Genomic DNA, 11,720 nt, shown 5'->3' on the forward strand with positions numbered 1-11,720 from the left:
GATTTTAAAATAAATGGATTTCAAATAAAAGGTTTGGGATTTCTGCAGTTTTTCCACTATAAGCCGGGAAATAAGCAGTCTGTGTAGCCATTAATGTAAGACTGGAGATTGTCCAGACCATATTATTTATCAAAATTATTGCCTTATCTTGGAGATGTGTTGTATTTTTAAGTGTATGTGTTGGAACAATTGTAACATCTCCGCATCCCTCCCCCCCACCTTTTTGAGTCAAAATACTCTCTCTGTAAAGACAGTGAAGCCTTACCCAGCACACGCGGCTATGAAACCACAGAGGAACAGAAGGCATCCCAGCCTGTCACAGGCAAATGTTAACACATGCAGCAAAACCTTGATTACAGAAAAAACAAGAAGGCTCCTTCCATGTATCAACAGAAACAGGCCAAATACTCAGCTTCATCCACCTTTTTACATGATCCACTTTCTCTACCAGCATAGAGTGTATTTCACAACAGGGACTTCAGTTTGTAACAGAACAGCCCCAAAAATTCTGAGGGAAGAAGGTGTGCCTCCTCCTGCTACTTAGGAAAAGAGGGAAAGCAAAAAGAACAGATATGGTCAAGGCATGGCTATGAGGCCAGTAGCGTAAGTTATTAGGGTAGTGCTTCATAGCAGGTTGCATTTTTTCCCTTCATCTACTTGGTCCAACTCTTCAGACCCAGGAGGAAGAAAATAGGCTGTCAGCTGCCTGACACTTGTTTGGGTAATGGCTGTAACATGTTCAGGACCCAAAGGAAGGTTCTGCAACAGGACATTTGTTGGTGGTCAAAGTTGAGGCATTCCCAAGGGCAGAAGGACAGCACAGCAGATAAAAGTGGAACAGCCCCTCTAAGGACGTGAAAGGTCTCAGCACAAGATCTCTGCTTGCTCCAACTCTCTCAGATGTCTCAACCCTAGCCTGTCTTCACAACCATGTTTGGTTGTTAATGGGTCCAGACGGCATGAAGATGCTGAAGCTAAGATATAAACATGCTTTCTCCTTTATCTCCTTTCCAGTAAATTTCATGTCCTTGTTTCATACAGGAAGCTAAGAGCAGGCACTGTCAAACAGTGCCCTGACATCTTGAGGCACTGGTAGAATTCAAGTCTCCAGAAAGAACAAAGGTGACATTGTACACCTTGGAGCTGAAAACTTTGCATAAAATAGTCTTATGTCCTGAGAATGCTACGCCTGACTCAGCCCTGGTATGTGATGAAAAGCAGCACCTCTTGGAGCATGGGAAAAGACCATGTCTTAGAACTATGAGGTCCCTGTATCTCTCCAGCAGCTCATTCAGGTGCTACAGTGTGCTTACAAGGTGGAAGAGGCCAAACGTACAATGAGCTCATAGGTAGCCATCATGATAGCTGTGTTGGGGATCTGTCGGATCAAGTGGGCCAGGAGCCCACGGTATAAAGCCAAGGGTCCCTCTTCACGGACTACAAGCTGCAGAGTCTGTATAAAGGAATGATACCGTGACCCTTCTTCTCGCAACCGTGTCCGAATTACCTCTGGAGAGACAAAAAGGAAAGTGATATTAGCAGATTGATCCTACAGGCACGGCATCTCCCATCAAGCGGAACAAAAGCAAGGAGTGAAGACACACTCACCATGCGGATATGCAATGCATGACGCACATGTTTTGGAGACAGCAGCAGCTCCCATTAGTCCAAAGAAGTCACGGCTGTTTGGTGAAAGTGTGAGTGGTGTGGAAAGGGAATGATGGCCATTTCTCAGTTGCTGTTTCAGTGCTTCATATATGACAAAGTGTATGATGGTCTCTGACACTCCAGCATAAGAGGCAGTGATTCCACGGTAAAATCCACGAAGGCCTTCAGTGTGGTACACATGCATGGCACACTGGAGGGCATTACTGCTCAGCTCCCCCTTCATTCTGTATAGGCAAAGAGAGGAGGGAGGGTTAAAACAGCATATCACTTCACTGACCAAAAATGCTCTTCTGAACCCAACTGTGAGACTCTTCTCTGGCACGCCCTGAAGACTCTTGTTCTGATTACCTGTCACAGACCGCTTCCCAATCCCACCCCCAAAACAGTCACGGTTCGACATGGAATGGCTCTGTACTGTTTGCCTGCCTTACCTGGCTTCCAGCTGCATCCTGGTTTTCACCAACCAGATAGGGTTGGTGAGTGTGGAAGAGGTAATGCCTAGAGAACAGAAGAAGAACACAGCAGTGAGCACCAGGATCACACTGGCAGTTTGTGAGGAGTTGCTCATCTATCAGGTCTCTGAATTTTGCTTGGAAAACTGGAGTAGTTTGCAATTTGAGAGTGACCTTGAGCTCCTGTGGAAGAGGAGACATTTAGGGTAGGCTGATTTTCCTCCTCCCTCATTCTAGCCTTTGTCTGGTAGTAATTGCCAACTCTGCCTTCTACATGACCCTGCTACAGGTGACAAGAAACAATAGGCTAAACTTGCAAGAATGGAATATTTTGTTAGAGCATTGAAAGATATCAAGAGACATGATTCTGTGAGGGGTCCACATTACACACTGCCTTTCCCACCTGGACTCCTGAATGGAGCTCTTTTCCTGATCGCAGCTGGAGGGGAAAAGACTAGAACCAGGAAAGAATGGAGAAACCTTAAGAAATAATCCTAAGAAAAAATGAAGAAAACACTTTGCACAAGGAGCTTACTGCTCCAGATGTAGAAGGACAAAGCTTCAGCATGCAGCAGAAGGACCCCTTGGCTTTGATTTGAGACAGAAGAGGCTCACCTGCGCAGGCTGCTGATAGCATGTGTACTTTCTTGGACTCTGGTACGAGGACAGTATTGAGCTTCTCCTTAACACCAGAATAGGCAGCAAAATATATAGCCCTGGTTGGAAATAAATACAAAAGAGATTATAGCTCATCTACAAGGAGCAGGGACAGCACTGCTGTGGGGCCTCAGTCCAAATTTTATTCTCAGCACAAGTTTGTCTAATGTCGCATCAGATACCACCTATACTCAGCGCACAGCAGTCAACTTGCAGCTATCATCAGAAGGTCCCAAAAAAGCTTGTATGATGGGGGCCTGTGGCAGCGGGCATAGGGCCCTGACTGCTTTCAGAATGTGGAGCAATAGCTTTCATGAAGGCCCTTTACAATGTGTTCAGAATAGGCAATCCTCAGGGAGCAGTACTTACCGGGAAGGAGCAACCCCAACAAGGTTTGGACCCAGACCTCGGAACAGTGATCGCATGCCTTCCTTCTCAAGGATGGTCCTATAGAAGGAAATGAACAGAAGAGTCAGCAGAACAAAGCTGGAGGCTCTCTTGGTTCCTCTTCCTTTCTTCAGTACTTCTTGCAGCATCCCCTCCTCACCTCCAGTGTTATCCTTTTCTGCCCTACTCTCATTTTCTCTTAAGCCACTTTTCTCTCCAGTAATTTATTCGTATTTTTATTGACATCATCACACCGAGTCTGATCAAACTACTAGCTGTGAAGCTTCGCACAGTCCCCAAAGCTACCTTGCAGACTCAGGGTTCAAAGCATGGATCAGCTGTGAGGAGTAGCTGTACCTGTGCTCTGATGAAACATCACTGCACTTGCAGTTTCCAGAGCTTCAACCCCAATGCTACTTTAATCTCTCCACCTGCTGGCCAAACCTTCACTTCCCTGTTGCTAACAGACACCCTGCCCTACCCCACTCACCTGAGCAATTTGAGCACTCCAGGGGATGGTGGCGTGGGGTTCATCAACCTCACACTCATCCCTGGCAGCTGAATCTCAGAGAGGCACAGAGGCCGCAGAGTCAGTTGGGATGACTGGAGACGTGTCTTCACCACTTCCAGAGGACAGGTCAGGATGGCTCCAGCTGTGCCACCACATCTAGGGCATAACAGCATAGGTAAAGATGACCCCTGTGCAGGAACAGGGCAATAATTTTAACTCTACTCTTCCACTGCCTCTCCCCTCTAGGAGAGGAGGAGGCTAGGTCCCCCAGCCTGCGTCACACGACCTCTTGCTCTGATACTGATTAATGCAATAATGGCTTCTCTTGGGACATCTCCTGGCAGCCTCACTCTGAAACCAGTATTTGAGACAAACAGTCCCAAGTTCATAGGGATTCAGCTCAAAGTTGCTGAACTTTGCATTCAGAATTTCCCAGAGCAAACAGTTCTGCTGCCCAGTCTCCTTGCAATGCTTTCAGCTGACATCTCCAGGCACCGTGCCTCATACCCCGTAAAAGCAGCATTGGCTCAGACAGGGGTAGCACAAAACTCTCCCACCCCTCAGCCTGCCTATGTGTTTCAACACGTAATTCATTCAGCCCCACGTTTTCAAGGCCGTGTAAACAGGATCTGTACTTTCTGCCAGCAGCCACGCTCACCCACAGCCCAAGTTGCTTAACGAAAGAAGACCCTGACCTTCACCAGACAGAAGCTATTTTTGGAATTTATGAACCATAAATCAGTAACACTGAAAGGACACGTAGCCCCTTTTCCCCTTTCTGCCACGCAGAGACAAATCAGAACCAGAGTACTGATATGTTCTATTCTCAGCTTTTGCCCATTCAGATCCTGTAACTGAGAGCTACAGGCTGCTCGGTACCTGAAAGACTTTTTTGAGATGAATTTGTATGGAACAGCCATGACTTGAAAGCTGTAGCCAGACAGAGGCTTGACAAACAGGTGCTCCTATCTGCTACAGCCAAACTCACTTTGTTTCATAAGAGACAAAGGATAAAAAATCCCTCACTTTGCTCCAGAGAAAGATAAGCCAACTAAAGAACTACAGAGTGTCAGGGAAGAATCATGTATGTCAAGAGAACTGCATATGAAGATATAGGTCAGCGAATGGCTAGAGCTCTGAAGAATTATTCTGAAACAGTCTATGCAGCTAAGACTATATATACATTGCTTTTATAGCCTTTACTCCTGGGGCTTCATTTATTGCTGCCTGCAGGTTAGAGGAAAAAAAAAAGAAAAAAAAAAAAGAGGCCTGGATACCTATTGTAATGAATTCCAAGAGTTAAAGATCTAGCTGATGAATTGGTCTAAAGACAAGTTACACATTTCACAATGCCAGTAACTAGTTATGCCACTCCATTACGCTCATGCTGCTTTGCCAAGCCCTTTGCAGACCTACCCAGTCTGCAATGGTGATAACTTGCAGAGCAGCTGATGAGGAACAACTTTTCCCAGCAGATGCAAGTGGCAGGAGTCAGGCAGAACATGACCAAAGAACTTAACTTGGACTCAGAAGACAACATGAAGCAGTAAGCACCATGGCTCATGTTCTCTGGATGATCAAGCAAACCAAGACAGCCTATTTAATGATCATGATTTACAAAAGCCTATTTAATGATCATGATTTACAAAAGCCATGTTGATTTTTCCCATGTAGACCATACTCATTCAAGGTTCCGACAGTTCTATTCTTTACCATAGTCTGTATCAGGCAAATCAGTAGAAACTCCAGACTTACATGTCTGTTTTTTCTTGATCAAAAGTGCAGTTTCCAGCTCAGCAAACGACTGAGTACAGTGGTGAGAGAATAAGAAGTTTAAATAAATGCTGTAAATAGAGCAGTTTCAACTTCTCACCTAAATGCTAGACAAACGCTATGACAGGACTACATTTAGAGAAGCAGTTGCATGGTACCCTAAAGATTTGTTTAATGATACGTAAGGAGGTACAATTTTACGCAATGTTCTTATAATGTTTAATTTCTTCAAGAAGCCCCTACCTGAGCATGGTCAGGATATGAATTTGAACCCGTGCCCCAAGTGCATATAAAAGTTTCCTGAGTTCAAGTTCTTCAAGCTACTGACGTGTATAGCTAATAGAGAAGAATCTAAAAAACAATAGTAAGAGCTAAAAAAAATAGTTATTCCTTTGCATGGTGGTCACTTAATCAGCAGTAAGAGTCTGAAGTAAAAGGTTCTTTCTGAGCCAGTATGGCTAAATGGCAAGACTACAGCATTTTTTGAGGAGCCGAGAACTCTGACTAAACAAAGATAAGGAAATAAGATGTATCAGTTGTTCAAAACTAGAAGAAATCCTAACTATAATGCCTTAACATGAACTAAACAAAAAAAAAAAAAAAAGAGAGAGAATCAGTCTCACTCTTCCCCCCCACTCCTAAACCATTTGTCAGTGGAGCAGTGGCCCTGCAAGAATCTAATCGCTTCTAGACTAGACCTAATAATTTTCATGTTTTTCCACCAAAAACCAGGAGGTGACATTTAACATGACAAAATCCATGGGTGACAATGACTGTCACAGTGGCAAATAACAAGTAAAGCTGCAATTAATGGCAAGCAATGAAAAAACACATGGAACTCAGCAGTGACCAAGGGTCATTAGGCCCTGCATAAACAGATTTTTTTAACAAAGACAAAACCCTGAAATCGCTATTCCAGAAAAAAGCAACAAATGCAATCCCTGCAAAATACGATGGAGAACAGCAGTGGACAACCAGTACAACACATACTCCCAGAACAAAGCAATGAGTGCCAAAAAGGGCTAAAGGAAGAAAGAATGTAATTTAACCTCAGAAAAGAGTACTTGCTTCTACATCTTGCTTTCACATTTCAAAGTTTGCAAAATTCACTGTAAAGCTTGAGGTGGCAGAAAAAGAGGATTAGTACAGAGAAATATAAAAACCCACCATTAACGCTTTTTAATGATCTGAAAAGGTTATGAGAACATGCACAGGTGTGACAAGGTTAACTGGTAATTCATATCTCAGTCCTTACTTTGGCAAAAATGCTGATGACTTGAAGATCTTCATTTAAGAACTGCAATATTATGTCAGGCAAATTTCCATCTAAACCAGGATTCTGTCTAAGACACAGGGTAATAATGATGGCCACAGAAGAGTACGAGAAGAAATATTCTTCTCCAGAATATTCTCCCAGCTCTCTGCATTTTTCAGCTCAGAAATTTCCTCAGCCAAAAGTGTTGCATTGCATTTAATAGCCTTCAAGACATTCTTTTTTATTCATCAGTCTAAATGCTTTCTGGACACATAAAAAGCTTTTGCCTTCTCATATCCTGTGGCCAGGAGTCCTCCAGTTTAACTGAACACTGTGTTAAAAGCTATGTTCTTGCACTAGTTTTGAATTAACGCCTCAAGTTTCATTTGATAGTCCCTAAAAGATAAAATGAACAACTGTCCCTTCATTAATGAGATCTGCTTAATTAGATGAAACAGTATCACTAACTATACACTGCAGCAATAACCTGAACTTATTTATCTCTTGGGTTTTAACTAATTGTAATTCAAAGATTACTGCTCAATTGGCTGGGACAGGATACAGACTGATAAAGTTCCCACTAGCAAATGTTCAGTTACTAGCTGAACTCTCTTAGTTTTTCAAGAACCAAAGTGGAAAATGAGGATGAAAAAAAGGTTACGAAGAAAGCTAAGGAAGATGAAGAAATGTATAAGAAAAAGGCTTAGCCTTCTAGATGCTGTGACTATCTAATTCAAAGAAGAAATTAACAAAAGAGAATAGTGTATACAAAATAACACTGGCAATAGATGTGGCAAGTACACAGAAGCAAAGACTGACATTGCACAGTTGCATTACCTGCAGAAAACTGGAAATTTACTAATCAAGTGCAACTAAATTATATGCTTTATTGTACAGGCTGTATTAGGGACCTTACTGTCATGCAGACTCCAACAGGTTGGTGGAATTGGAAAACGGATTAGATGCTTGTCTGGACAAGGGAATTCAGCAGTTACTCAAGAAGTCTGGAGGTCCGTTACATCTTCTGTTTTAGGACATCATGAACTTTAAACACTTTACTGTTTTGTGATTTAAATGGAAAATGGTTCTTAAAGAGAGGAGGGTTGAAGTGAGGGAGAAGGGCCTTGCTCAAGGGCATGCTGTGAATTCAGAGGCACTGCCAGGATTCACGCTCCAAACTCCTGACTCACCAGACCCAGTGGAACTATTTAAAAACCAGAGAAGATATGCAGGAATCTATGACGAGCAGCCACTAAGGGTTGGCTGTCCTCCCACAGACCATGATGCTCCACTGAGGCCGTCCTGCTGCACATCTTAACCCCGCCATTCAACACCCTGCCTCCCTCCCCCTCCACTCACGGAAAACCCAGCTGAGGCCCCCGTGACTTCACCAGGAGGCTCCCCTTCTCCCCAGACTGCACAAACACAGCCAGAAGAAGGGGCAGAGCCGCAGCCGGGGCGGAGGCAGAGAGCAGCGGACCCGCAGAGGCCCGGTGCAGCCTCGGGCTCCGCGCCGCGGCCCCGCCCGGCCCGGCCCGGCCCTGGGCCGCGTGTGCTGGGCAGAGGCCGGCAGGGACACTCACCCTCCGGCGACCAGGTGGAGCAGGGTGCTGTGCTGCTGCTGCATGGCCGGCACTCTGCGGGCACGGCCCCAGCCCTTCGCCGCAGGCTCCCCGCGGGTGGCGGCCTGGCCTGCCCGCCCTCCGCCCAGCATTGGCTGCCCGGCGCCGGAGGAGGTGCCCGGGCTGGCCGGGTGGCGGTGCCGGCAGCATGGGGACCGAGGGGGGCAAAAGCGGATACAAGGAAGAAATTCTTTATTATGAGGGTGGTGAGGCACTGGCACAGGCTGCCCAGAGAAGCTGTGGATGCCCCATCCCTGGAAGTGTTCAAGACCAGGCTGGATGGGGCTTTGAGCAACCTGCCCTAGTGGGTGGCATCCCTGCCCATGGCAGGAGGGTTGGAACTGGATGATCTTTAAGGTCCCTTCCAACCCAGACCGTTCTATGATTCTATGACTCTATGATATCAGTTTGTATATATATAAAGATAACCTGTAGGTCAGATGAAAGTTTTCGTATCTACTCAGCACTCAGTACTGAGTGACACAGGTCTGGTTGTCTAGTTTGGGTACCACACTGCTACATAATGGGCAAATGTGAGGAGGGTTCAAAGAAGGGAATAACTAGTCCAGGCCTTCTAAAGAGGAAGACTGAAAAAAAAATGTTTAGTCTGGAAGGAATTGAAAGAAACATGGCAATTCGCTTCAAGTGCATGCAAAAAATACTTAAAAGAGAAAAGAAATAATTAGCTTTTCTGTGGTGGAAAAGAAGTATCAGCCCATAAATAGCGCCTGTCAATACAAAGGCAGTAAGGGTGAGACCAGTAAAAGGACTGGCATTCTGTTCAGTGGAAAGTAAAATCTAGCAGCGATACCAAGAAATTGCGTGTATTTTCCATTTGTTTTCATTGTGGTAGAGACTAGACTAAATACCGTAAATAGCACCAATGACAAGTGGGTAACAAGTCATTCTGCAGTAGGGAGATAATAGATTTTTAAGTGCTAAGGTAAATTCAGTGCTTTCAGACCAGTTACAATTGATGAAATTCATCCTTTGATGGCTGAAGAACTGTGTGAAGCAAGATCAAACCAACTGGCAGTTTTCTTTGAGATCTGTAGAGAATAAAGAAGTTCAGAAGACTGGAAAAGGCCAAATATATTGGCCATTAAAAATAAGATAATCTAAGGAATCCAGACAGGTTTATTTTACTGCCCTTCCCTGTGGTAATAGAACAAATACATATTAAATCTTCAACTTACATTTTCCATTTGTCAAAAAAAAAAAGAAGTCGAACCAATCTTTCACATTACAATAACAGGCCTAGTGGATAAGTAACAGTAGTTTGACTTCAGTAAGGATTCTGATTCAATTTCATCTGACAGTCTTATAAGCTAGCTAGGAAACCTGGGAAACAAGATGTATTGAAAATAGTGTTAGGAGAATCTGATGCGGATTAGAAAACTTTAAGATTGGTTTTCACAGAAGATTGGATATCACAGAAGCACAGAATGGTTAGGGTTGGAAGGGACCTCTGGAGGTCATCTGGTCCAACCTCCCTCCTCAAGCAGGGACACCTAGAGCAGGTTGCCCAGGACCATGCCCAAGTGACTTTCGAAAATCTTCAAGGAGGGAGACTCCACAACTTCTCTGGGCAACCTGTGCCAGTGTTTTGTCACCCGCACGGTAAAGAAGTGCTTCCTGATGTTTAGACAGAACCTCCTATGGTCCAGTTTGTACCCATTGCCTCTTGTCCTGTCTCTGGGCACCACTGAAAATAGCCTGGCTATGTCTTCATTGCTTCCTCCCCTCGGGTATGTATAGACATTGATAAGATCCCCCCCGAGCCTGCTCTTCTCCAGGCTGAACAGTTCCAACTCTCTCGGCCTCTCCTTATAGGAGAGGTGCTTCAGTCCCTTGATGCTAGACTCTTCAGTCCCTCTGCTAGACTCTTTCCAGTATGTCCACGTCTCTCTTGTACTGGGGTGCCCAGAATTGGACACAGCACTCCAGGTGCAGCCTGACCGGTGCTGAGCAGAGGGGAAGGATCCCCTCCCTTGACCTCATGGTGATACTTTGCCCAGTGCAGCCAAGAATATCATTAGTCTTAGCCGCAAGGGCACATTGCTATCTCATGTTCTACTTGGTGTCCACCAGGCCTGAGATCTGTTCTCAGTGTGGCATTACTTAATTGTTTCTGCAGTGATTTATTCAGCAGACTAGAAAGTGTGCCTGTTAAATCTGAAGACAGCACTAACCTGAGAGGGGATGCAATGAATTTGGAAGACAAAATTAGTATTAAAATGATCTTAATCAATGGGAGAAGGAGTCTGAAAGAGTAGGGCACCATTTATTACAGGCATGTACAAAGTTCTGCACTTAGAAATAATGACTTTCATAAATTTAGGATGGGGAATAGGTATGCAGAGACCTCCATTTTGTCACTGGTTTCCATCAGGCCCAGCACCTTCTGTAGAGTACTGGCTACCATCAAACTGATAATGACAGAGGGATGCAGAGCACAACATGGCCTTTTCTGGAACTGTACAATCTGCTTTTCTCACCTCTCCAAGAGTTATCGAGGTCCCTTGATATTTCAGTTGTTACTGCCAAAATATTTACACTTTGCAGGTAAGGCTCCATTGACTTTGCTCCTCTTCCTGTTGACTTTAGATCAGACCCTTTGTTTTCTACTTGCAAACAGAAATAATCTCTGCCTCAGCTGTCATTTCTGATTCCTCTAGTTGCATCACAGTCTTTTTGAGACTGTGAGGGATAAATGGACCTACCCAACTTCTTGTCTAAGAGCTAGAAAGTCCCACTCTGCAGGTTTCTTTCTGTTTCAGCAGGTGGAGGGACATCCAGTCATCACTCTAGCCTTGGGCAATGACAAACCGTGATTGAGCCATGGAAGATGCTCTCTCAAGGCCTCTTACAGGCTGTATTCAGACTGTTGTAGATGATGCTATGTCATTTGCAGTAGATCGAAAGATTGCTTAAGGTTGGAACTGGTTCAATGGTGTGTGCTGCTTTGCAAGAGTCTTTAGTGAGCCTGATGGCCACCAAGAGCCAAGGAAAACACACCACCTTCCCAGAAGAGAAAGAGAGGAAGAGAAAAAAAAGAGAGGATACATTTTTCTTTAGTGTCTTGTCCCTGAATGTAGCAGAAATGAGCCTGGGTGCATTCCCTGTGGGGCCTGTTTTTGCTGTTCAGACTAAGAAAGCAATGCTGTGGGGACATTTTTACAGATCATTCTTTGAGACTCCCTGCTCTGAACCAGGAGAACAGTCTGGACAGGTATCATGGACATACCCCATTACAAATGACCCTGATTACAAATGTATATAAATCAAAATTGATTTATAAATCAATTCTTCTTCACTTTCCAGTCTCTGATTGCTTTTGGATTTCTGACCATGCCATATCTCAACACCTACACACCCCTTCTCCCTGTCTTTGG

General features: G+C 44.6%; 1 protein-coding gene across 1 annotated transcript; it reads right to left on the reverse strand.

Moving 5' to 3' along the window:
- Nucleotides 1-94: 94 nt before the first annotated feature.
- LOC118247555 (solute carrier family 25 member 36-like) lies at nucleotides 95-8,427 on the reverse strand. Its single transcript, XM_035545610.2, has 7 exons — nucleotides 8,287-8,427; nucleotides 3,655-3,831; nucleotides 3,147-3,224; nucleotides 2,736-2,836; nucleotides 2,100-2,166; nucleotides 1,609-1,892; nucleotides 95-1,509 (listed from the first exon to the last, which is right to left on the reverse strand). Exons 1-7 carry the CDS (start codon nucleotides 8,415-8,417, stop codon nucleotides 1,310-1,312), a joined length of 1,038 nt encoding a protein of 345 aa, XP_035401503.1. The 5' UTR covers nucleotides 8,418-8,427; the 3' UTR covers nucleotides 95-1,309.
- Nucleotides 8,428-11,720: the final 3,293 nt, after the last annotated feature.

This window comes from Cygnus atratus, chromosome 1, assembly GCF_013377495.2.
Source record: "Cygnus atratus isolate AKBS03 ecotype Queensland, Australia chromosome 1, CAtr_DNAZoo_HiC_assembly, whole genome shotgun sequence".
Lineage (NCBI taxonomy): Eukaryota > Metazoa > Chordata > Aves > Anseriformes > Anatidae > Cygnus > Cygnus atratus.